General features: G+C 58.0%; 1 protein-coding gene across 3 annotated transcripts in view; it reads left to right on the top strand.

The window, feature by feature from the left end:
* Positions 1–728: 728 nt before the first annotated feature.
* Positions 729–26107, top strand: part of RPTOR (regulatory associated protein of MTOR complex 1) — a 209586-nt gene continuing 184207 nt past the window's right edge. For all 3 annotated transcript variants that reach the window (XM_040989809.1, XM_040989808.1, XM_040989807.1), the window contains exon 1: positions 729–1393. In XM_040989809.1, coding sequence (XP_040845743.1) covers positions 1232–1393 — 162 coding nt within the window. In that variant the 5' untranslated portion in view covers positions 729–1231. The remainder of the gene's footprint in view (positions 1394–26107) is intronic.

Genomic DNA, 26107 nt, shown 5'->3' with positions numbered 1-26107 from the left:
GTCACACCCCCGCTGCTCTGCTGCTCCCACAGGACCATTTGCTGGTTCAGTCCCCCAATGACTGCAACAGCCAGACCTGGTTGGTCAGAAACCAGGAGCCAGGAGCTTCTTTCGGGTCTCCCACGCGGGTGCAGGGTCCCAAGGCTCTGGGCCGTCCTCCACTGCTTTCCCAGGCCACAGGCAGGGAGCTGGATGGGAAGTGGAGCAGCCGGGATTAGAACCGACGCCCACACAGGATCCTGGTACACGCAGCTGAGGACTTTAGCAAATAGGTTACCACACCGGGCCCGGAAGATCTCTCTTTGTCTCTCTCTCTTTGTAACTCTGCTTTTTGAATAAAAATAAATCGATCTTCAACAAAATATGAAAATTCTAATTGAATAAATTATCTTTTTCTATTTGGTTTTACTGTGAAAACAGAAAAAAAAAAAAAGTGACATCTTGGGGGCTCCCGCTCCCATGAAAGAACAAAAGCCAACCAAAGCGTTCCCGGTCATGTCAGCAATGACTCCTGAGCTTTAGCGGAGCGCGTCGATTGGCCAGACGAGCCGCTTTTTAAAGGAAATGGTTAAACCTTTGCAGTATTGACGGGCCGAACCGCGGAACGGCGGTAACCATGGTGACGGGGGCGGGGCCTCCCTGCGGAGCGCGGCGGCAACGAGCCGAGAAAGTTTGATCCGGCCGCCACGCCGTCGCTCGCGGTGCATTCTGGGCCGTCGCAAGATGGCGTCGTCCTAGGGGTGCTGGTGAGCGGAGTTGGAGTGTCGCCCCGGGCAGAGGACACGGCTCCCCGCTGCCGCGCGGCCCGCTCCCCAGGACTCGCTCTCAGGCAGCAGAGGCCCGCGGGCGCGCGATGGGCCGGTCCCGGCTGGGGCTGCCGCCGCACGGCCGAGCGAGGCCGGCGGAGGCCGAGGCGCGCTGACCGTCCCCGTGGCCGGCGGAGGCCGAGGCCGAGGCGCTGACCGTCCCCGTGGCCGGCCGAGGCCGAGGCGCTGACCGTCCCTGAGGCTGGTGGAGGCCGAGGTGCCGACCGTCCCTGAGGCTGGTGGAGGCCGAGGCGTAGGGGTCCCCGCGAGGCCCAAAGTTTCTGACCGCGGGGGCGGCCGGCGGGGGGACCTCCCGATCCGGACTCCCGACCCCCTTTCTGGGGTGCGCGCCCCGCGTGCGTCCCGGGACTCGCTCGCATTGAAGGCTGGAGGTCCTCGAGCGCCTGCTGCCCAGGACCCCGCCGATGGAGGCCGAGGTGCTGCAGGCGTCCCTGCTGGGGCCGGGGGAAGAGGACGAGGCCGACCTCACCGACTGGAACCTGCCCTTGGCCTTCATGAAGAAGAGGCATTGCGAGAAGATCGAGGGCTCCAAGTCCCTGGCCCAGAGCTGGCGGATGAAGGACCGGGTGAGTGGGGTCCCTTGCTGCCCCGAATGAAGGTCTCGGTGAATGGGATCCCTCGGGGTCCCTGGGCGAAAGTCCGGGTAAGTGGGGTCCCTTGGCGCCCCTGAATGGAGAACCAGGAAGTGGGGTCTCAGTGCCCTGAATGAAGGTCCAGGTGAGAGGGATCTTTCGGGGTCCCTGGAGGAAAGTCCGGGTAAGTGGGATTCCTTGGCACCCCTGGATGAAGGTCTGAGTAAGTGATGTCCTTCGGCACCCTGGACAAAGAGCTGGATAAATGGGGGTCCCTTGGCACTCTGTGACGAAGGTGTGGGCAGGTTCAGGTAAGGGGCTCCTGGGTGCCTGGGGACCCAGAGCTGCCGACTGCCCCTGGGCACGTGTGGGTTTCTTTCTCCTTCTCTGGCAGTCACATGTTACAAGTCACTTATAAGGCCTGTGTTTTCTATTTGAGAATGAAAGGCTTTTTTGCCTTAGTTCTTTCCCAGGTAGCGCTGGCTTGATGCGAGCTAGGTTTTACGCGTGAAGTCAGGCGGATGTGACGTGGCCGGCCGCCTTTCTGGGCTCGCTGGCTCTGTCCAATGCTCCGGGCTGCGACCACTTGACACTGTCAGCCTGGGATCGGGTCGTGGACCTATGTGCTAAGCCTGCTTTTGGGGGCTTCTTTTTTCTTGTTTTAGAAATATTTATTTTTATTGGAAAGTCAGATATACAGAGAGGAGGACAGAAAGGAAGGTCTTCCATCTGCTGATTCACACAGTGGCCAGAGCTGAGCTGATCCAAAGCCAGGAGCCAGGAGCCTCTTCCTGGTCTCCCACGCAGGTGCAGGGTCCCAAGGCTTTGGGCCGTCCTCGACTGCTTTCCCGGGCCACAAGCAGGGAGCTGGATGGGAAGCAGGGCTGCTGGCACACAAACCAGTGCCCATATGGGATCCTGGCACTTGCTGCACTGGGCCCGCTCCTTTGCTTTAACTTTAGTATTGTCTACATAGTTGAGGGATGCAAGCCCATGTGGGTCTCCAGTTAGGGTGTGGAGGATCCAGGTATGGAGGAAGGTGGGTGAGACAAATGCTTCAGTTGTTTTTTTCTGCTATGTCCTTAGGGAGGGTCCACTCGTTGTTGTTGAACTCCATCAGCACCAAGGCTGGAGGGTGGTCATTTGATGACACCCTAGAGACCCCGATGTGGGGAAGAGTGTTCTTGAGTGGTTTTCGTAGTTCTGAGAAGTTGTCGGTTTTGTTGCTCCAGGGTTGAGTCCACCCCCGTGCATCCACAGGCCCAGGAACATGTTACTGGTGGAGTGGTCCTGCTTGTCCTGTTTTCCACACTGCGATGTGGCAGCCGATGTCCCCTGCTGGCCTAGATGAGCCGCTGTCATGACCGTGTGCACGTGGGCATGCTGTCCACTGCGCAGGCATCTGCAGCTGAGGAGGCCCGGTCCTGACTCATCGCTCCGAGGGGGACCACACAGCCTGTGGTTTTGCCTGTGGCCGGGGAGAGCCCAGTGGTCTAGTCGGGGAGTCCCTCCGGAACCTCGCCTGGAGTGACCTCAGACTTGACTCTTGTGTGAGCCAGCCAGTGCAGGGTCAGATGTGGCCCATCACCTGCTCCAAAAAACACATTCTGGTGGATGCAGCTGCCTGGTCAGTTCTGTCCCAGCCTAGCATCTCTCACTTGAACTGATGGATGCTGCTGCCTGGCCCAGCCAGCCACAGACCCTGTCTTTACTCACACCTGCCTAGCTGGGAGAAACCCCAGCAGTCCCCATCAGGCCCACCCCCTGCCCTGGTTTTTGTGTGTGCCAGTGTGTGCTGTGGCTGCGCCTGGTCTGTTCCACATCCCATCCGGCTCTGCATACCCATGGTACTGCACTTTGGCTCAGCCTGACCTGAGCCCCCAGACCTGGCCCACATGTGTAGGAGCTTCATCAGTCTTGGTCACCCACAGACCGGCTCACAGCCCTGGCTCTCATGCTCACCAGCAGGAGCTGCAACCCAGCAGGGAAGTGCCCATATCTCCCAGCCGCAGATCTTGGGCCTGCCAGGAGGTACTGCAGTCCAGCCTGACATGACAGTCCTGGCACTGCCAGAAGATGCTGTGGCCTGCCCAGCCTGACCTGCCCCCAGACTAGCCCACTGCTAGTCCCAGCTCTTATGCTAACCAGGTAGGCAGTGGCCCAGCAAAAGAGTCTCTGAAGTTCTACCAGACCCACCACCAGCCCTGGGTCTTGCATGTACCAGTAGGTGCTGTGGCCCAGTCTGGGGTGACCTGCCACCAGCCCCGGGTCTTGCTATACCAGTAGGTGCTGTGGCCCAGTCTGGGGTGACCTGCCACCAGCCCCGGGTCTTGCTATACCAGTAGGTGCTGTGGCCCAGTCTGGGGTGACCTGCCACCAGTCTTGGCATTGGCCAGCAGGTGCTACAGTCTGGCTCAGCCTGTCCCGCTCCTAGTCCCAGCTCTTGCTGTTGAATACAGCAGTCTGGCCCAGCCTGGCCTGCCCCCAGCCCTCATGTAAGCTGACAGGTGCTGCCATCTAACATGGCTTGGCCTTTGTCCTGTCCTGGGTCCTGCTTATGCCAGTCTGTGCTTTTTTAGTGGCCCAGCCTGCCCCTAGTTCTGGCTCACACATTTGCTGTGGAGTGGCCCAGCCCAGCCTGCCCCTAGATCTGACTTACACATTTGTTGGTGGGTGCTGCAGTCCGGCCTGCCCCTAGATCTGACTCACACATTTGTTGATGGGTGCTGCAGTCCCGTCCGGCCTGCCCCTAGATCTGACTTACACATTTGTGGATGGGTGCTGCAGTCCCGTCCGGCCTGCCCCTCCCCTTGATGAAGCGCTAAGGTGCTGGTCTTAGGACACGGGGCAGGCGGGAGGTGCCAGTTCCAAGGGTCCCACGCTGTGCGTCTCTTCCGGCTCAGCCTGCACGCATCCACCAAGGGGGTGGTGGTGCTGCCCCTGCCCAGGGGCTTTGTGTCTTGGTGGGGATGTCCCCGCTCCCAGCAGCTTTCTCCTTGGCCCAGGCCCAGGGTCTGCTTCTTGTCTCGCTGTTTCTGGTCTGTGCTTGCGGGCATGGGTCAGCCGGCCTCAGTGACCGTGCACGTGTCTGGTGGCCCTAGCCCAGTGATCAGCGAACGGCTGTGGCCATTTCTGCTGCTTCTGCAGGGTGGCCCTTGGCCCTGCAGCCAGACCTGGAGAGCGTTTGACAGGATGGGGGCTCTGTGAGCTGGATGTCCTGTGCTCGGCTAGCAGAGGCCCACCTCCTGGCCTCCAGCATCTTTGCTGGGGGGGGGGCTCCCTCCTCCGCCTCCTCCCTTTCTGCTTCTTGGGTGAATGAAGGGGAGAGGAAGGAATTGGTTTTACTGCAGCTGTGATTGCGTTTTTAAGAATTCCTTTAGGGACCTTTTTTGTTCCTTTGAAGTGTGATTCATTCTGCTGCCATAATTCTGGACTCAAACACTTTGAAATTGATGAATGGATATGTTTTTGACCTTTAATGTAAGCATTAATTTATGAGCGATTAGGTTATAAAGAAGCAGAGATGTTATCAGTCTTCATTCCTACTGAGATGGCTGCTTGGGACAGCCGGGCAGGTGTGCAGCTACGTGCGTCAGGCTGGTCGGCTCCTGCTTGGGCCCCCCGATGGGGCCTTCCTGGGAGGCCCTGCGTGGCTGACACTACAGAGTCAACAGATGCTGAGCTGGAAGGGAACCCATGTGGATGGAGCGGGCCAGAGCACAGGTGCACGGATAGCACAGGTGGCATTTAGTGCTGTTCGACCTGCGAGCTGTGGAGCTGTGCTGGAGCTGGGGGCGGGGCTTGAGGGTCATGGGTCTTGCCAGGCAGTTTGCTTTTTCTTGAAAGCGTGTTGTCTTCCGGTTTTTATTATTTGCACTAATGTGATTATTGCAAAGCAAGTGTGTAGGCTGGGGTGACAGCACATCAGCAGAGGCTGTTGCCTATGGCGCCGGCATCCCTTATGAGCGCCAGTTCAGGTCCCAGCTGCTCCACTTCTGATGCCACTTCCTGCGCATGCACCAGGGAGATCAGTGGGCGATGGCCCCCTTGGCCCCTCGCCATCATGTGGGAGTCTAATGGAGCTCCCCGCTCCTGGCTCCTGCCTTTGGCCTGGCCCAGCCCCTGCGGTTGCAGCTGTCTGGGGAGTGAACCAGCAGGTGGAAGAGCTCTCGCTTGCTCTTTAACTCTGTGTTTCTCCTTCTCTGTCTCTATTCTGACTTTCAAGTAAGTAAGTGAATACTTTGTAGAAGAAAAGACGCTGCGTGTGTGCATTGCGGCCTGACTCTGCGTGTGTGCATTGCGGCCTGACTCTGCGTGTGTGCATTGCGGCCTGACTCTGCGTGTGTGCATTGCGGCCTGACTCTGCGTGTGTGCATTGCGGCCTGACGTGTGTGCATTGCGGCCTGACGTGTATGCATTGCAGCCTGACTCTGCGTGTGTGCATTGCGGCCTGACGTGTATGCATTGCAGCCTGACTCTGCGTGTGTGCATTGCGGCCTGACGTGTATGCATTGCAGCCTGACTCTGCGTGTGTGCATTGCGGCCTGACGTGTATGCATTGCAGCCTGACTCTGCGTGTGTGCATTGCGGCCTGACGTGTATGCATTGCAGCCTGACTCTGTGTGTGTGCATTGCGGCCTGACGTGTGTGCGTTGCGGCCTGACGTGTGTGCATTGCAGCCTGACTCTGCGTGTGTGCATTGCGGCCTGACGTGTATACATTGCGGCCTGACGCTGCAGGTGGGCGGGTCCATTCGCGCTGCGGGTGGGCGGGTCCATTCGCGTGTGAGGTCGGCTCTGGTGGCTCGTGAGCACCCGGGCTGGCCTGGTCCCTCGCTTGCAGTGTCTGCCAGAGCAGCCGCACCTGGGGCCCGGCCACCGCCACCACGCCCGTGTGTGTTGTTGGCTCATGCACTGACTTGGTGTCTTTGTTATGGATTGCGAAAAGTCACCCACACTCTGCCCCCGCTCCCTGGCACCCTCGGAGATCCGCACCCATGCCTCCCATCAGCCGGCCTCCTTGCCACGCTTGTGTCTTCACTTCTACCACTCCTTCCTTCTGTTCCCTTTGTCCTCCCTCCCTCCTTCCCTTCTTCCTTCCTTTATTTGAAATGCAGAATTAGAGAAATTGAGGAAGACACAGAGAGAGGGCCTTCACCCACTGGTTTATTCCCCAGGTGCCTACAGTGGCCAGGAGCCCCATCTGGTCTCCCACGTGGGTACAGGGGTCAGGTGCTTGGGCCATCCTCCATCGCTTTTCCAAGCCATTAGCAGGGCGCTGTACCAGAAGTAGAGCCGCTGACTCCAACTGGGTTGTGCTGCAGGTGGTGGCTTTACTGGCTGTGCCACAGCGCCAGCCCCTGGCTCCCTGTTCTTGCTGGCATATTCCACGTGAGTGCTGTGTGTGGGTCAGTGATGTGCGAACGCCCAGTGGTCAGTGCCCTCAGGCGGCGTGTGGCCGGCCCTCATGCGATACAGTGCTCTGAACTGGGGCTTCTTCCTTGGTCCTCCATCTCACCCTGACCACCTGGTCTACTTCGCACTTGACCCCGTCAAGGCCTACTTGTGCTGGGCTCCTGCGCTGGTGACACAGGTGCTCCCGACAGTCCGTGCGCACTCCTTGTGCCGTGACTGATCTGCAGTGCTCAGGGCATCTCCACAGAGCGCTGGCTGCACTCGGCCACTCCCCGGCCTGGTGCTGAGTGCCTGAGGAGGTGTGCGCCCTCTGCGCTTTCCTCTCCTGGGGTGACGCTGAGTGCCCTGGGTGCTCTCAGCACACACCGAGTCCCTGTTGGGCCACTTGGGGAGGTGCTGCCGTCTGCCTTCGCTGACCCTTGACTGCTTGCTTCTCGCCTGGGTGAACCTTTCCTTCACGGAGGCCTGGTCAGTGCTGGCGCTTAGGACGTGCCTGGCAGGGTGTAGATGAGGAGAGGGCTGGCTGTCGGAGGATGGGCACACATACCCACGTCCACGTCTGGGGGGCCGTTTGTCCTGCAGGGTCAGATACTAGGTGTCCTTCCCTCCCTGTGACTGCTCTGTTCCTATGCTTACCGTATATGCCCAGCCTGGCCCAGTCGGTCCCACATCTCATTCACCTCTTGTACGCATCAATGGGTGTTGAAGCCTGGCTCAGCCCAACTGACCACACTATCCAGCCCACACCCATGACACTAATGTGCGAGAGAAACAGGTCTGGGATCAGATTCTGAGGGGGACATGTGGGCCCAACCCTGTGGGACTGCAGTTTCTGCTGGCTTGCGTAAGAGATGGGGGTGGTGACAGGCTGAGCTAGGCATGACCACAGAATCCTCCGACATTCATGGGCACTGGGTTGGGAACAGATCAGGCAGGTCCAGGCTGCAGCACTCACAGGCGCACCCTAGAGTAGTTTGTGGAGTGGGCCAGGCAGCAGCATCCCGTCAGTTCATACAAATGCTGAAATGGAGAGGGCAGATTATCTCGGATAAGGGCCTAGCATCTTCACCCCTTGGCACATGTGAGATCTTGGCCCGGAGGTGGGCCTGTTGGGGAACTTGGAAAACTCCTCTGGTGGACCATGGCTCTTGCTGGTGAGCTTGTGATTCAGGCTTGGGTGTTGGTCAGGCAGGGCAAGGTAGCTCTGCCAGTCAGCAAGCATGGGGTTAGTTCTGGGGTGGGGCAGGCTGAGCAGGGCCAAAGCAACCTTAGCTCACTGGTGTGTGCAGGAGTCAGGCTGGAGTGCAGGTCATGCTGGGCTAGGCTATCACATCTACTGATCTGCATGAGCCAGGGATGGGAGCAGACTGGATAGGGTTAGGCTGCAGCACCTACCGACGAGAGTTGGGACTGGGGCAGGCTGATGGCAGAGGGTAAGATGGGGGTGTGCTGTGCCGAGCTGGGTCAGAGCAACCACTGGCATGCACAAATCTGTGGCTAGGAACAGGCCTGGTTGGGAGCTAAGGGGACACCTTGGCTGGATTGTTCCCACTGGTGAGCATGGGAGCTGCAGTGGGGGTGGCATTCTGGGCTGGACCTGATTGCAGTGTCCCTTGGCATAGGCATGGACAGGGTCTGGGCTGGACTCCAGCACCCACTGGTGGAACTTAGAAGAGGGTCCATGGGAGTCTTCGTGTTGAAGTGTTTGTGTGGTTAGGAGAAAGTAGGTACTGGGCTGGAGCAAGTACGGGGTTGGCCAGAGTCAGGCAGGGCCTGAAGCTGAGGGCAGGTGCTCTGTGCTGATGGACCCCGCCCTATGTACTCCCCTTGCCTGAGGAAGGGCCTGGGCCCCGACGCCAGCCTGGGCCAGTCTGGGGAGAAGGCGCTGCCTGACGTGCAGGCACAGCGTGATGGCTGGGGGTCCCTGGGGAGCGTAGAGGGGACTGCCTCATGGCTCGGCTGGGGGGCTCCTGTTCTGGAGCACAGGAAGTGGACACAGTCTGGCAAGGAACAGCTGACCAGAGGCCTTTGGTCACTCACAGGCAGGGTGCTGTGCTCTCCAAGGGTGTCCAGGAGGATCGGCGGTGCGCCGGCCGAAGGTGCTCATGGGACTGGGTGGGGCTGGGCTACCAGCGGGAACGTTTAGCTTTGTGTTGGCTGTGTAAGCCATCTGCGTCGGATTGTTTGATTTGTTGATGTGGGAGGCAGACACGTGTACACACACACGTACACACACACGTACACACACACGTCCCGCCGACTGGATTGGCTTATCTCCCGGTTGTCCTCAGTGACTGTGCCCAAAGCCAGGAGCTGGAGCGTAGATCCAGGTCTCCCACATGAGTGACGGGGAGCAGTCCCTTGCGCCCTCATCCCTGCCTTCCAGGGTCTGTGTGAGCAGAAACCCAAGTCCAGCTCCTGTCCTTGGGACAAGTGCACCTTGCTGCATGGCCGAGTCCTGGCTGGGCTGAAGACAGACGCGGCCCCTGGCTGGGCTGAAGACAGATGCGACCCCTGGCTGGGCTGAAGACTGATGCGACCCCTGGCTGGGCTGAAGATAGACGCGGCCCCTGGCTGGGCCTTCCTAGTGGGTCCTTGTCTGGTGTCTCAGTGTGGCTGCTTCAGAACTGAAGCTGGGGGTGTCACAGATATCCTTGGCTGTGTGGGGTGCAGGGTTTGGAGCAGGAGGGAGGCTGGCAGTGGGAAAAGCAGGTGGAGAGGGGCTGGTGGTTATCCTGGGAGAAGCCGGAAGAGTCACCACGGAGGCCCCACGGCTGGAGGGCAGCAGGGTGCGGGCTGTGTTGGTCTGCCAGCCGTGAGGGTCACCGCCGTGGGCAGGAGGGCAGGAGGACAGGAGGGCAGGAGGGCAGGAGGGAAGCAGGGTGTGGGCTGTGTTGGTCTGCCAGCCGTGAGGGTCACCGCCGTGGGCAGGAGGGCAGGAGGACAGGAGGGCAGGAGGGCAGGAAGGGAGCAGGGTGCGGGCTGTGTTGGTCTGCCAGCTGTGAGGGTCACTGCTGTGGGCAGGAGGGCAGGAGGACAGGAGGGCAGGAGGGCAGGAAGGGAGCAGGGTGCGGGCTGTGTTGGTCTGCCAGCTGTGAGGGTCACCGCCGTGGGCAGGAGGGCAGGAGGACAGGAGGGCAGGAGGGCAGGAAGGGAGCAGGGTGCGGGCTGTGTTGGTCTGCCAGCTGTGAGGGTCACTGCTGTGGGCAGGAGGGCAGGAGGACAGGAGGGCAGGAGGGCAGGAAGGGAGCAGGGTGCGGGCTGTGTTGGTCTGCCAGCTGTGAGGGTCACTGCTGTGGGCAGGAGGGCAGGAGGGCAGGAGGGGAGCACGGTGCGGGCTGTGTTGGTCTGCTGGAAGGTGGAGACAGCAGCCCCTGGTCCGAGTGCGGGGCTGAAGCGTGGGCAGGGTTGCGTGTTTTGTGCTTGAGACACGAGCTTTTCATTAGCCGTCTCTTGTGGATCTCAGGAGTCTGAACGACACTGTCCAACTTGCTTCCCCAACAGCCGCCTCGGCAGTGTGCCAGCCTGGGCTTCTGTATGATGCTGCCCTCCGAGTGGCTGGCTCGACCTGCCTTTGATCCAGAAGACATAAAAAGGGGTGTTGATGACATGTGCCATGTTTGTTTCCATAAACGTGAGGTTTGACACTTTTTTCTTTTTGTCTAACTATGTAGAAGATGCCATTTCAGTGAAGTGTAGCATTATATTTTAATCCTTTAAACATGCTTGAATTTGTCAGGTATTGGTAGATGTGACTGCAGATAATTTTGTGTTTTTAAGGATTTATTTATTTGAAAGTTAGGTGACAGAGTGAGAGAGATCTGTCTGCTGCTTCATTCCCCAAATGGCTGTTGTGGCTGGGCCTGCGCTGGGCCAAAGCCAGGAGCTTGGCCGGGTCTCCCTCGTGGGTGGGTAGAGGGGGCCAAGTGCTTGGGCTGTTCTCTGCTTCCTCCAGCAGGTCAGCAGGGGGCTGGAGCGGCAGCTGAGCAACCAGGGCTTGGATTGGCACCTGTGCTTCACCCTGGGCACACAGCACAAGCCCGCCCCGTTTGCTTTGAGAGGCAGACAGACCAGCTGCTGGCTTGCTTCCTCCATGCTTGGGGCGTTGTGTGGGGGAAGCAGAAACCGGGCTGGCAAGCCGAGCCCAGAATTTTCACTGCCTGGGGAAGTCCAGATGTGTTGCGGGGACTTGTTCTAAGGGGCCTGGAGGGGACGGTCCTTGGCTTCCTTCTCCGTCCTCCCGGCCCATCCGGTCCTGCACAGGAGCCAGCTCTCCTGAGGGTGTCGGCAGGAGGTCTGGTCAGATAGGAGACTGATCTGCTTGAGGACACTGTCCAGAGAAGGGCGAAAGCCACGTGGCGAGTGGAGCACTCCCCGACAGCAGGTGTGTTTTGCCCGTGGAGGAATCTGTGGAAACAGCTGGGTCTGCTGGGACAGCGCAGGGGCAAGCCCTCTGGCCCCCGGGCCGGCTGGCCATCTGCTCCGCGTGCTGAGCGCGAGGTGGTCAGGCCTGGCCCGTGCCTGGCCCTTGCTTGCTGCTGGGGTCTGTCTCCTGTATTCTCCCCGGTGGACTTCGCCCCTGGGTGCCCGCGGAGGGCGCAGGGTGTGGCTTTGGGACTGGCCTGAGCGTCACTCCTCTGTCGGGTCCCCGCACTCCCCTCTGCTGGAGCCGGAGTTCCTCGCGAGGTCTGGCCTGGAGCCTCTTCCAGGTGCTCTGGTCCAAGGCAGAGCCTTCTAAGTGTCTGTTTCAGGAGCCTGCCTTTTGGTTCTGCAACAAAAGGGGTCGGGTGGTGGCCACTGAGTCGGCGGGTCACTGCTGTGCCCAGTCTGAGAACTAGCAGGGAGCTTCCAAGGCCTGGCCCGCAGCCCTGTGCGCTCTTGGGCCTGCTGGGAGCGTGTTGAGGCGAGCCACCTTTGCTGTCCCTGCTCATGAGGCGTGAGACAGTGTTACGTTAGTGCCTTACGTCTGATTTCAGCCTGCATCAGAGTTTATCTGTTTTCTCACATTAAGTATATAATTACAGTTTTTGCTTAGCTGCATGTATACTTGGGAAATGGTTGCCAAATTGCTCCTGGTGGTCTTTTATCTTTGAGAAGAATTTTTAAAAATTTATTTCTTGGAGAGCTAGGTGGAGAGCACAAGTGAGGGGTTGGGAGACAGAGGGGTCTGCCTGCTGGTTCACGTCCCGGACACAGAGGCAGCTGAGAGCGATGGAGTCCGGCCTCCCGCTGGAGCGCAGTGTGACCTGAGCTGCTGCGCTGTCCTGGGGTCCCCGTGTCGGCAGCTGTAGTGAGGACGTGGCCAGGCCTTCAGCCCTCAGTGTCCTCGCTGCCGGCTAACCCCGGAGCCCGGGGCCTGCCCCAGGATGCCCAGGTCCCGTCCAGGAGCCCGGTGGGCAGGGCCGGTCCGGGTCCTTGCCAGGACGCTGTGGGTAGTCTGTGGTTGACTCTAGATTTTTTTCTTCGTTTTGTGCCTTACATATAGAGATGTGTCTTAGAAATTGTTATGTTAATTTTTTACAAATGGAGTACCTGGGGAATTGTCCTTGTAGAATTGCGTTTTCTGGCGGAGAATAATTAATTTAAGCCAGTGAGAAGAGCTGGTGTTGTAAGATTGTCCCGGTTGGTTATCCAGGAGTAGGCTTGTTACAGTGTTCATTCATTCATTTACTTAGTATTTATTTGTTTATTTAGATTTATTCTCATTGGGAAGAAAGAATTATAGAGAGAAGATCTTCCATCTGCTGGTTCACTCCTCAGGCTGTTGCAATGGGCAAAACTGAGCTGATCCCAAAGCCAGGAGCCAGAAACCTCTTCTTGGTCTCCCACGCGGGTGCAGGGTCCCGGGTGCAGGGTCCCGAGGCTCTGGGCCGTCTGCTCTCCCAGGCCACAGGCGGGGCTGCGTGGGAGGTGGAGCTTCAGTAGATTTCTGAGGGGGAGCGTGTGAGTCGGTGTGTGCTGTGAAGGGTACGTTCCCAGGATACATGGTGGGGCGGCTTATGTGATGGGTCCTCTGTGTGTTCAAAAGCCATGTCGGTGATAATCGGGAGCTGTGGAAAGGCACACACTTGTGGACAAGAATGGGGGATTGTGATCCGTCAAGTTTTGTTCATAAACATTTATGTTTTCCTGTGCTTTTAAAAATCCATTTATTTGGACCCGGTGCGATAGCATAGTGGTTAAAGTCTTCGCCTTGCACACGCTGGGATCCCATATGATCGCTGGTTCTAATCCCGGCAGCCCTGCTTCCCATCCAGCTCCCTGCTTGTGGCCTGGGAAGGCAGTGGAGGACTGCCCAAAGCCTTGGGACCCTGCACCCGTGTGGGAGACCCGGAAGAGGCTCCTGGCACCTGGCTTCGGATCGCCATAGCATCGACCGTTGCGCTTACTTGGGGAGTGAACCATCGGATGGAAGATCTTCCTCTCTGTCTCTCCTCTGTATATCTGCCTTTCCAATAAAAATAAATAAGTCTTTAAAAACAAAAAACATTTATTTATTTGAAATGGAAAAGAGAGGTCTCCCATTCATTCACAGGTTGCTTCTCAAGTGCCTGCAGCAGCCAGGGCTGGGAGCTCAGTGCGGGCGGCTGTGCTGTGGCCGGGGGCCGCCGCTGCTGCTGCCCAGCACTGCTGCAGGGGCTGGCGTGGGGATGGGGCGCAGGTCTCCAAGGAAGGCTTGCCCTCTCCGGTGTGGGGCGGTGCAGCCAGTGCTTCTCAGCCTGGTCCCCGCTGTGTTCCGCGTTGAAATTAGCGTCCTTAACCTAGAAGCGCGAGGGCCGTGTGATGGCCGCTCGGGTCTGTCCGCATTGTGGCTGCTGCTGCTGGTGGAGCTGCAGTGTCACACCCTTCTCCGGACCCCGGGCCACATGTTCTGCTGGAGTGCCTCGTTTTCCCTGGCGTTCCAACAACTCCCTGGCCTCAGTGCAAGGCCTCGTCCGGTTCTGCTGTGGCATCGGGCTCTGCTCAGCTCAGGGCCACCCTCAGTGCCCTGCCCGGACTCTGCCCTTGACCCTGGGCACCCCTCGTGGCGCTTCCTTTCTCAGGGCCATGTACCACTCAGGGGGTGTTGTCCTCTGCTTAGTGTAGAAATAAAAACCCGGGCCTTGGCTGCAGACAGAGAAGTTTCATTTGCCAAGTGATCAGGTGAATGTAGAGCGGGAGGGGAAGCACCTCCCAGGAGAGGGCAGGCAGGCGGGGGCCCTCTGGAAAGGGGGAGACTGGGAAGGTTTGAGGGAGGGTCTTGGGGTGTTCAGCATTCCCCCCTTGTCTGGGCAGGAGCCTGGGGGACATCCCCCATTGGTGCTCTCTGGATTGGGAATGGCTGGGCAGTTCTTGCGCCGCCCCCGGGTGTGTCAGGTGGTGTCTCACTGTGGTGTGCGCGTGCGGGCCTGGAGAAACAGGAAGTGGCCCTAGGTGAGGCTCACGCGCACGGCTTGCACGCTCTCGTTAAACAAGTGAGCACGCTCAGTTGCTTGTTCACGCTAAAGCAGTGGCTGTGTGTCGGAGCCTGGTTGTTTTCACTGAACCCAACTTTCCCCCAGTGGAATTTTACCGACCAACTATGGCATTGCAGTTTAGGATTATGTCTGCACATTAAATTAATAGCACAGATTAAGGTTTGGACGCGTTCAGCTGAGATCCCCGGACAGGTAATTCACGCGTCTGGCTTCGGCCGCCTCGCTCTGATAACAGCGTTTGCATTTCATTTGGGATTTGCAAAGCCGGGCAGGTCAGGAGTTGACGCTGAAATAATTGTTAGGCATGTAAGAGGATTTCAGACTGAAGCATCAAATCCTCCTGCTTGCTGTGGGACCTAAGCTGGGCACTTGGTCACGCAGCCTGGGGCTGCCGGAGGGCACACGGTGGCCCGGAGGCCCCGGTGCAGGGGGCTGTGAGCCCTTTTCCTGTAAGTGTAAGAATGAGCTTTTCAACTGTGGAAAAGCATGTTGCTTCGGATTGCCTTAAGCCAGTACGCTGCACCGCGCCCAGGAGCAGGGCCTGTGTGGCCTGTGTGGTCCCCAGAGGACAGACCCTGGCTGCACGGAGCGCTCACTGTCCCTGGCCCCGTGGGGGGTCTCGTGTTGGGTCTCCTGCTGCACCCCTGCACAGTGTCTGTGGCTTCTCTGCTTGCTGCCGTTTCTCTATTGCGTGCACTGCTGTGTAGACGGTCTTCAGGGCCGTGCTGTGCGGGGCGTCTCCGTGTACATACACTGCCAGGGGCTCTCCGTGAGTGTGCGGTGTTCACACGCCTCCTTGGCTCAAGTCAGCTTGGCGAGCGTGCGGCACGGGTGCTGGGCTGCCTTCCCAGTGGGTTTTTTTTTCTTCTTTTTTAAAAGACTTATTTATTTATTATTACAAAGATATACAGAGATGAGGAGAGACAGAGAAGAAGATCTTCTGTCCGATGATTCACTCCCCAAGTGACCACAACGGCAGGAGCTGAGCCAATCTGAAGCCAGGAGCCAGGAGCTCTTCCGGGTCTCCCACAAGGGTGCAGGGTCCCAAGGCTTTGGGCCGTCCTCAATGCTTTCCCAGGCCACAGGCAGGGAGCTGGATGGAAAGCAGGGCTGCCGGGATTAGAACTGGTGCCCTTATGGGATCCTGGTGCTTTCAAGGCGAGGACTTTAACAGCTAGGCCACCGCGCCGGGTGCGAGAGGAAATTTCTTAAGGTGAATTCTATAATTTTCAGTTTTTTATCTTCCAGTATGTGCTTTTCGTTCTAAAGTCTTGACACATATAATTTTTGTTGTTCAAATTGTTTTCTAATTTTCAGTTTTCTGTGATTAATTTATGTTAGTCAAAGGTATTTTATAATTTTAAGCAGAATTTTTTTAGGACTGATTTTTGGTTTGTTGCTGAACTCCCTTTGATGAAGGATCTTTGTGTCACTGCAGAGCGGCCGCTGACGTCATGTGGGCAGGGTGCCCCCTAGCATGGTGGTGTGCACGGCTGTCGGGCTGTGTGTTCACGCCCCTGTGCACTCGGCAGCCCCAGCCCACGGAAGTTGCTGAGGTTGCTACTCCTTTTTCTGAGCTTCTGCTGTGTGCTTGGACATGGCGTGAACCCTGTGTGTCGGTGCTGTGCTGGGTGCTTGGACACAGTGTGAGCAGAGCCAATCCAAAACCTGGAGCCAGGAGCTCTTGCAGGTCTCCCACGCGGGGGTGCAGGGTCCCAAGGCTTTGGGCCGTCTTCCATTGCTTTCTCAGGCCACAGGCAGGGAGCTGGATGGGAAGCAGAGCAGCTGGGATATGAACTGACGCATGTACAGGATCCTAGCATGCAAGGTGAGGACTTTAGCTACTAAGCTCCCATGCAGGGCCCAATGTCTGTATTTTTGAGTTCAAAATTTAGAATGCATTAACTTACATGTAGTCATAGTTTTTACAAATAGTGTTGCTTTTTTTGAGTTGCTTTGTTTTGAACTCCTGCTTAACTAACATGTTTGTGTCCTTGTCTGACAAGAGGCCGCGGGAGCTTGCAGGCCTGGCTCGGCTGCCGCAGGTGCCCCTCCCTGCCCTGTCCCTGCCCTGTCCCTGCCCTGTCCCTGTCCCGTCCCTGTCCTGTCCCTGTCCTGTCCCTGTCCTGTCCCTGTCCCGTCCCTGTCCCTGTCCCGTCCCTGTCCTGTCCCTGTCCCTCCCTGTCCCCTCCCTGTCCTGTCCCTGTCCCCTCCCTGTCCCCTCCCTGTCCTGTCCCTGTCCTGTCCCTGTCCCGTCCCTGTCCCTGTCCCGTCCCTGTCCTGTCCCTGCCCTGTCCCTGTCCCGTCCCTGTCCCGTCCCTGTCCCCTCCCTGTCCCCTCCCTGTCCCGTCCCTGTCCCGTCCCTGTCCCATCCCTGTCCTGTCCCTGTCCCCTCCCTGTCCCCTCCCTGTCCCGTCCCTGTCCCCTCCCTGTCCCGTCCCTGTCCCCTCCCTGTCCCCTCCCTGTCCCGTCCCTGTCCCCTCCCTGTCCCCTCCCTGTCCCCTCCCTGTCCCGTCCCTGTCCTGTCCCTGTCCTGTCCCTGTCCCCTCCCTGTCCCCTCCCTGTCCTGTCCCTGTCCCCTCCCTGTCCCCTCCCTGTCCTGTCCCTGTCCCATCCCTGTCCTGTCCCTGTCCCCTCCCTGTCCCGTCCCTGTCCCATCCCTGTCCCCTCCCTGTCCCCTCCCTGTCCCGTCCCTGTCCCCTCCCTGTCCCCTCCCTGTCCCCTCCCTCTCCCGTCCCTGTCCCTCCCTGTCCTGTCCCTGTCCCCTCCCTGTCCCCTCCCTCTCCCGTCCCTGTCCTGTCCCTGTCCCCTCCCTGTCCTGTCCCTGTCCCCTCCCTGTCCCCTCCCTGTCCCCTCCCTGTCCCCTCCCTCTCCCGTCCCTGTCCCGTCCCTGTCCCCTCCCTGTCCCCTCCCTCTCCCGTCCCTGTCCCCTCCCTGTCCCCTCCCTGTCCCCTCCCTGTCCTGTCCCTGTCCCCTCCCTGTCCTGTCCCTGTCCCCTCCCTGTCCCCTCCCTGTCCCGTCCCTGTCCCCTCCCTGTCCCGTCCCTGTCCCTGCCCTGTCCCCTCCCTGTCCCGTCCCTCTGCCTCGGTGCTCCTTCCATGCTCCTGTGCCTGGAATGGGAGTTGTCGCATTGTGGTTTGCTGCTTTATTCTTCTTACCTTTTAAAAAATTCATAGGTCTAAGAGCAACATCACAGAGGTGTGAGCAGACCCAGGAAGCAGTGCTAAGATGGTTGTGAGAGTAACGCAGTCCTGCAGGCTGCTGAGAGTGAGTGTCGGGCTTCTGTCCCGTCTCACGTGTCTCCTGCTGGCCTCGTGCTGTGCACACAGGTGGCTGCGTTTCCCTTTCTGCGTGGACTGTATCCCGGGCCATTTTCCAGATGGCCAGTTTGCTTCTAGCTGTTTTTGCTATGTCTCCTTGGGGGTCCATCTTTGAACCAGCTTGGGGCTGGTTTCTTTTGCGCAGCCTCCTCCACCTTCCATGTGGTGGATTGCTGGGTTCCTGTCCACTCCGGTGGGAGGGCGGGAGCTGGGTGATGGGAAAGGGCGTGAGTGTCCACAGCTCTGTGTGCACACAGCAGTACCTGGCCATGGCTGGCCCCGACTCCGTGTGCACACAGCAGCGCCCGGCCCCGGCTGGCCCCAGCTGGCCCCAGCTGGCCCCAGCTGGCCCCCACTCCGTGTGCACGCAGCTGCTGCTGCTTTCTCACTCTCCACTGCCCAGAATGGTTCCCGTTCTGGGGGAACACTGTGTCCTTTGCTTTCTTTTTCTTCTGGGGGACAAGGTAGATTGCCGGAATGCGAGGTTGGTGATTTGCAGTGAAAAGCGCCCCCATTTTTGGGTAAAACCCATTAGTGACGTGACCTGAGATCTTTCTCCAGCTACTGTGCAGCCGCCTCTCACCAGGTCCCTTGTGGTGTGTGGTGTGTGTCGTGGTGAGCTGGCCCTGCACCAGCCCTGTGTCCTCAGTGCAGCGTCACAGTGAGGCTGTCCCTGGCCCTGCTGCACGGGGCGGACAGATGGAGGTCATGGTCGCAGTCTGCTGGCCGTGGGAGATCTCCCGCTGGTGGGCAGTGTGCCCTCTACCTGGAGTTCCTCAGGAGCCGCCCCCGCAGTGCTCAGCTGTGGCTAAGCCAGGTCTGTCCCATTTGGATCAACGATTTGTCAGATGTCTTTAGACTCTGGATCTGATCTTTCCTACGAAGTCATTCGCAATCAGGCAGGCGTGTGTTTCACATGTTTCATCAAGGAGCAGCCTTGGGCACAGCTGTCTGTGTCCTCCTTGCTGTGTCTGCTGGCACTGTGTGCCCACCACCTGCCTGCCTCAGGGCCGTCCTCTCCACCAGACCTGGACTCCGGCCTCCTGGCCAGGAGGGGGTGAACAGCTAAGATGCAACCTGATTCACTTTGCTGTCTTTTCTTTTTTTAAAAAGATTTGCTTATTTTCATTGGAAAGTCAGATACCCAGAGAGGAGGAGAGACGGGAAGATCCTACATCCCCAAGTGGCCACACTGGCCAGAGCTGAGCCGATCCAAAGCCAGGAGCATCTCCCAGGTCTCCCACACGGGCGCAGGGTCCCCAGGCTTTGGGCCGTCCTCGACTGCTTTCCTAGGCCACAGGCAGGGAGCTGGATGGGAAGTGGGGCTGCCGGGACACGAACTGGTGTCCATATGGGACTCTGGTGCATACAGAGCAAGGTCTTTAGCTACTAGGCTACCACGCTGGGTTCTGGGCTTCATTATCTTGAAGACATGTCATTGGTTTAGCTCCTCCCATGCCTTTGGAAACCCCGTTAGATGTTAGGGTTAATCAAAGACAAGGTCCAACCTGGTGCTGTGATGTGCTGAAGCCCTAGGAGGCCGAGCGCGGAGAGAGAAGGGCGGGTTTCCCTGCATATACAGCTGTCTGTCTATAGATATATACGTATGTGTGTATACTTATGTGTATATACTTACACAAATATGCTCGATCTTTAAAGGTGTCAAGTTGGAATGTATTCAAGGTATGTCTGAGATGTGAAGGGTTAAGCCATGTCATCTGAGCAGAGTCACGTTCTTGTCCTGGAGAACAGATGTGGGGAGAGCTAGGAGGCACCCAGGCAGCAGCTCTGGGCTCACAGAGCAAGTTGGAGAGGTGAGGTAACCTCTCCAGGCGGCCCGTTTCTTGGGAGTGCAGCCCATCTTCCGGTCCTGGTCTCCACCCACAGGAACTGACCAGCTGGCTGCCCGTGTGGTGTGAGGCAGGACGGACTCCTTGTTTCATGCAGGCTTGGTCTCTCTCAGTCTTTAAAGAGTGATATCCATGTATTATGTGCCTCTTTCTTAAATAAAAGGATTTGTCATAAAGGGAAAGTGGTGGGAAAGAGGAGAGGGGAGAGAGAGGGGAACCAAGGTGAAGGCAGGCTGGGCGCTCTGTGTCCAGGTGGGCGGCAGGAGCCCGGCCACTTGGGGCCATCCCCCACTGTCTCCTGTGTGCATCAGGGCGGTTGGTCCTCAGACTGGCATCTGATGTGGGATGCTGGGATTCCAAGCTGTGTCATAGTGCGCTGTCACCTCTTTTTAAAAAAAATTAAATGAGAGGCAGAAGGAAGTAGGTGGGAAGAGAGATGCTCTTGGTTGAGCTGGACTGGAGTCGGCCTGGGAACTGCTCTGTCGAAGTCTCCCACGTGGGTGGCAGGACTGGTCACCGGAGCCAGGATTGGGAGGCTGGTGCCGGGCAGGCAAGCCAGGACTCAGAGATGAGCCGCACGTGCCCTGAGCACCAGCCTGAATACTGCTTTGGTGAAGTGATTCCTCAGTCCCCAGGGCAGTGGGGGCCTGATGTGAGCCCCCCAGGACTGGTTGTGTGGCTCAAGTGCATGGCCAAGAGCCCCTTCCCTTCCGTGCCCTGCCAGTTCCTGGCTTGTGGGAGCTGCTCCCCTTGTGCCTTGCAGCGCTGGCCATGTGGACCGGGAGTCCCTGCTGGCTGTGACTGCATATGGGTGCGCACGACTCACATGTGTCCATCCCCGTGGAGGCGACGGCAGGCAGGTGTCACACTGGTCTATGTGTGTTCCAGGTGTGGTAACACATAGCACGTTTCTGCTGGTTCACCCTGGGCACCCGCAGCAGTCAAGGTTGGCAGAGCCCAGAGCTGGGTGCTCCAGCTGCTCTCCCGGGTCCTGGGCACCCACAGCAGTCAAGGTTGGCACCTCCTGCTGTTTCCTGGGTGCTGAACGGCAGGAAACTGGGTGGAAAGTGGAGTTGGTTTCGTGTTCTCCAGGAGAGTGTGTGGGTGTCCCAAACGGCAGCTTAAGCCACTGCTCAAGCCTGCCTTTTATTAAATTAGGAAATGTGCAGATGTTTTAGTCTTAGTTGTCACACCTGAATACATGTCTAGACAGTCGCCAGTCGTCCCATCAGAGGACTCTGATCTCTGAGTCCGCTTGGCTGGTGCCCAGGGAGCCAGCGGTGCCACGGGTGGGCCGTAGCGCAGGCCTGGCTCTTCTGGCTCATGTTTGCTGGTGCCCAGGGAGCCGGCGGTGCCACGAGTGGGCCTAGCGCAGGCCTGGCTCTTCCTCGGCCCATGTCTCATGCTGTGGGGACTGTATAGCCTGTTCCTGCCTTCCAGTCATGGCAGCGAAGTGAGGCATCCTGATACCTAGAGGAGGGTCGAGTTCCTCCGGGGAAGAGTGTGGGGCGGGGAAGCAGCCCGGGCGAGGCTGGCCCGACTGGCTGATTTGCACGTCTGGATCTTGTTGAGGAGGGAGCGAGCTCTTTGTCTACTTAGCTGTTTCCCCAAAGGACAGGCCTGTTCAGAGCCTTGTCATCTCTTAGCTGCCTGGTGACCCTGAGAAGGGCAGAAGGGGCGCCTGGGTCCTGCCTGCAGTGCTGGGGTCCCCACCGCCTGCCCGGTGGAGGCACCCGCCTGGCTCTCTGTCCTGGGTGCCCAGTTCCTTCTGAGTTAGCACCCCGAGCTGCGCTTGGCTTTCTTTGCTGGCACCTTGGAGAGGGCTGCAGAAGCTTCTCAGCTGTAGCTGTCAGAGGCGGATGCCGAAGTGCGCAGTTTCTCTTTGAGCTTTTTTTTTTTTTGAGAATGTCTTTGTTTATTTATTTATTTTTTATTGCATTTAATTTTATAACATTTCATAGGCTCTGATGTTCCCCCTTCCCCTCCTCTTGCCCTCCTCCCATGGTGGATTGCTCCTCCTTTTTGCAGCATTACAGATCAAATCTAGTCTTGTTTCATTCAATGCAAGCATGTGCCTTGCATAGTGTCCAGTATCTTACTGCCCAGCTGAATCCAACAGCTTCTTGAGGAGACCAACTCTGGTCTGGAGACATAGCTGGCAGATTGTCGTTCCGACCAATTAAATGCCATAACATAACATCAACAACTGCTTCCAACAGTATGGGGTTAATTACTACATTTCACTGGTACCCTTTTACAAATTGACAGCATTTCAGCTAAAACTAAGGCAAACATGTGGTATCTGACCTTTTGGGATTGACTCATTTCCCTTAGCATGATGGTTTCCAGTTGAGCCCATTTGGCCACAAAGAACTGCATTTCGTTTGTTTTAATAGCTGAGTAGTATTCCATGGAGTAAATAAACCATAGCTTGCTTATCCAGTCCTCTGTTGATGGGCATTTCGGTTGCTTCCAAGTTTTTGCAATTATTGATTGTGCTGCTATGAACATGGGGCTGCATGTATGTTTCTCGTGTAGCGGGTGTTTTGGATATATTCCTAGGAGTGCTGTTGCTGGATCGTATGGTATGCTGATTTTCGGTTGTTTGAGTGTTCTCCATACTGATTTCCATAGAGGCTGCACCAACCTGCAGCCCCACCAGCAATGGAGAAGGGTTCCCTTTTCCCCACATCCTCGCCAGCAAGTGTTGGTGGTGGTTTTTTGTATCTGAGCCGTTCTTACTGGCGATAGGTGGTACCGCTTTGATGTCTTCATTCGGATTTCCCTTATTGCAAGGGAGCTTGAGCATTTTTTCACGTTTGTTTGCCATTTGGGTTTGTTCCTTTGTGAAATGTCTGCCCATTTCCCGTGCCCATTTTTTGAGTGGTTTGTTTGTTTTGGTTTCTCTGGATAATTGGTATTGCTTTTGGTGTTCTATTTAGAAAGTCAGGGCCTACACCTAGCTCTTGCAGAGTGTTTCCTACATTTTCTTCCCAAAGTTTGAAGGTTTCTGGGTGTAGGTTTAGGTCTCTCTTTGAGGTTTTAAGATTAGGGCTCAGGGAGTGAAAAAAAAAAAAGTAAAGAACAAGTTATAAGCTCAGTGTAGTGACCCGCAAATCGGTGTCTTTCCAGAGCTGTCGATCCGATCGATCGGAGAAAGCCCCCGTGGGCGCTTCCCTCTACCCCCCGTGGTGGTGGGCGCTTCCCTGTCCCCCTGCCCCCCCCCCGTGGTGGTGGGCGCTTCCCTGTCCCCCTGCCCCCCCCCCGTGGTGGTGGGCGCTTCCCTGTCCCCCTGCCCCCCCCCCGGTGGTGGTGGGCGCTTCCCTGTCCCCCTGCCCCCCCCCCCGTGGTGGTGGGCGCTTCCCTGTGTCCCCCCCCCCCCGTGGTGGTGGGCGCTTCCCTGCCCCCCCCCCGTGGTGGTGGGCGCTTCCCTGCCCCCGTGTGTTTGTGGCCCCAACCAGGAGGGCTCAGCAGGAGGGTCCCACGCTGCCGCCGTCTCTCATCCCCAGGCCCTGGCTGCACAGTTCTTGGGAGCCCTTGGTGGGTGCACTACTGCTTTGATCTATTATTTATACAGGAAAATTTTATCATAAGAAAGTGGGAATTATGTTTTGAACCTTGAATTAAATCAAGCCCTTGGTGGCTGGTGAGTCATGAAACTTGATTAAAATAAATGATTGCGGGCGCGCTGGGTATTCACCGACAAGATGCTGCCGGAGCTGAGGCGTTTAAAGTGAGCTGCATGTCGTTTATGTGGTTTCATAAAATACGGAGTGAGCGCAGCGCTCAGCTGGCACTCTCCCTCCCAGCTCCGTCCCGTGTTCCTGGAGCCAGTTCACACCGGATAGGCTGCCGTGGCGGGGCCGGCCTCTGCTCCTCTCCAGGGCGTGATGTGCTTTTCAGGGGGGGGGGTGCTCAGGGTCCTGAGTCACCCCGCTGCCAGCGCCCAGGGGTCTCGGCGCGCTTCCTCAGGGCTGCTTGCACAGGGTTGTGTTATGTGTCATTAGCAAGAGAACAGGGAGTAGGCCTAGCCCGGAGACCCTGTCCTTTGGGGTCAGGCCTTTAGGGGTTTGAATGCCTGTTGGGCGCACGAACACTACAGACCAGAGGTTCAAAACTGATAGCGGTCAGGAGAAATTCTAGCTCGGCTTCTTTTAGAGCTGAGTCTGGGTGCCTTCTCAGAACCTGCCGGCAGCATTGTCTGCAGGGCCTCCGGGTCCCGTCCGCCCCCGCGGCTGCAAGCTGGCGGCGAGGTGTGGATCACACTGGTGCTGGCCGCGTGTCAGATGTGCCCGGAGCGGCAGATGGAGGGGCCGGGAGCAGGCTGCCGAGACGCTCTGAATGCGTCCTTCGAGCTCCCGGCGCCGAGGCAGTTTGGTCCAACTGGGAAGCCATACGTTAGCCGGTGCCGCGCCCCATCCCGCTCCCTCCAACAGATGCTGGTTTCATGTGGGCCTATATTTCTCAGAAATCGTGCCTGCGAGACAAAAACCCACACTTGGGTTGTCAGGATTTTTCCGAAGTGAGACTTGTTGAGCTGATTGGATGTCCCCATGGCCCCCTCATGTGGGAGCTGTGCCGGGCCAGGCAGCACCCCAGGGAGGGCCGCCTTCCAGGACAGCCTCTTTCTCATTCCGCTTCCCACCCCACCATAATCCAACTTGGAAGGTTCCCTTTTGAGAAAGTGATAAAAGCAGCGGGGAGAAAAGGCCAGCGGAAGGTGTGTGTGTCTGTGTGTGATCTCTGTGTCCCCTCGGCCACTGCCCACCTCGTGCTCCCAGGCAGGGCACCCTGGGTGCCCTTATGCTGCACCGCAGCTCCCGCAGGACCCTGTTGTTTGCGCCATGGGGCTTGCAACCGGTTCCAGGCTGTCGCTCTGTCTCCTTTGAGTCTGGCTCAGTATCTGCTTCTCACTCTGCTAACCCTTATTCCTTGGGGTCACCCGTTTGTGCCCTGCGCTGTGCTCACTGCCCAGTCTTGGTGGTGAGAAACCCTGAGGAGTAACGGTCCTCCACAGACATCTGCCGGGCACCACTGCCTCTGTGTGTAACCTGTCTGAGGTGGCGTGCAGTGTCCCCAGACTTACAGATAGCCGGAGGAGGGGGACGGACGGCGAGGCTGGAGCGTTGGCGTCAGACCCAGCTCGGCCTTCCACTGGCTGACCACAAGCAGCCGGCTGTTTGCACCCCCCCCTTGCCTTCTGTGGTCTCTGGGCTCGCTTAGCTGGGTGGCCTCAGGAGGCCTGACCTGGGTGCAGGTCCTGTGATCCGAGGGACCTTTCGTGCGTTTCACAAGGATCTCTCTTCTGTGCTCTGATCAGTGCGTGCTGTGCGGGTGGCGTCTCAGACGCTGCATGGGCACCGTCGGTCTCCGTGGACGGGCGTGTAGCAGCTTCGCTGACAGTTCTCATCTGAATGTCTGTCCACAGATTCATTTGAATTTCTGCAAACCATGGTGGTGTTCCCCAGTGTTTACACATTTTGTCTCTCGCCTTTTGTCAATGAAGCCAACCTGGTACTTGTTGGCACGGGAGTGGGGTACCCTGCATGTGTCAGTGGGACAGTTCTCTGCCGTTTACGATTGGACATGATTTCTTACAGTCTTTTATTATTATTATTATTTTTTTTTTATTGGAAAGGCGGACACACAGAGAGGAGAGACAGAGAGGAAGATCTTCCGTCCGATGATTCACTCCCCAAGTGAGCACAACGGCCAATGCTATGCCGATCCGAAGCCAGGAGCCTCTTCCGGGTCTCCCATGTGGGTGCAGGGTCCCAAAGCTTTGGGTCGTCCTCGACTGCTTTCCCGGGCCACAGGCAGGGAGCTGGATGGGAAGCGGGGCTGCCGGGATAGAACCGGCGCCTATATGGGATCCCGGGCGTGCAAGGCGAGGACCTTAACCACTTGCGCCACCACGCCGGGCCCTGGGCCCAGTTTCTTAGTCTTGATTTGGGTTAAGGTTTGACCCTCTGCGCCCCGACTGTCGCATGTCCCCCCACCCCCCGCCAGGTTGCCGGCATCGTGTCCATTGGAGCTCAGCGAGCTGCTGCCTTGTTTCCGTGGCCCTCCTGGCTGGCTGGTGTCCTGATACAGGCAGGGACCGGGGCACAGTTGGTGTGAGCGTCCAGCTGGGTCTTTTACAGACCTGGGGTGTGGTGCTGCTCTCGGGGGCCGTCAGCACGCCTCTGGGCCTTGTCCTGATGGGGCCAGAGCAAGGGCGGCAGAGCTGGGGATGTCTCGGGTGGCAGCCTCCCGCTGGCAGTTCAGCTGTGGCTGCGTGGTGCCCTGCCAAGGAAGTTCTGCCCATGCAGAGACCTGATGCCATCTCTGCAGTTGGCTTTTGTAGGAAATGCTGCTTTTTTCCTCCTGGAAAGAACAGCTGGTAGAATTTGTGTGAGTGAGTTTGTTGCTTTGAGGAAAAGCATGGCTGGTGTGTGTGGCCAGTGATGCAATTTGAACTGGTCTGCTTCCTGGAGCTGCGGCCTTTCCCAGCGGGCTGGCGTGTCTGACATGTCGGCTGTGATTGCCTGTGCGTGTCCCAGCAGCACGTGGGAAGGAGCCCCGACAGCACAGAGCGGTCAGTGCTGGCGTTCCGAGGGTGCAGGTTACCGACATGGTTTTAGCAGAGACTGCAGAAGCGCCCGGCCCAGGAGGCTGGCTTTGCCTT

This window comes from Ochotona curzoniae, unplaced genomic scaffold (assembly GCF_017591425.1).
Source record: "Ochotona curzoniae isolate NIBS_2020 unplaced genomic scaffold, NIBS_Ocur_1.0 contig_523, whole genome shotgun sequence".
NCBI classification, from domain to species: Eukaryota; Metazoa; Chordata; class Mammalia; order Lagomorpha; family Ochotonidae; genus Ochotona; species Ochotona curzoniae.
The sequence above is the reverse complement of the archived record's forward strand: the minus strand, read 5'-3'. Positions and strand labels throughout refer to the sequence as shown.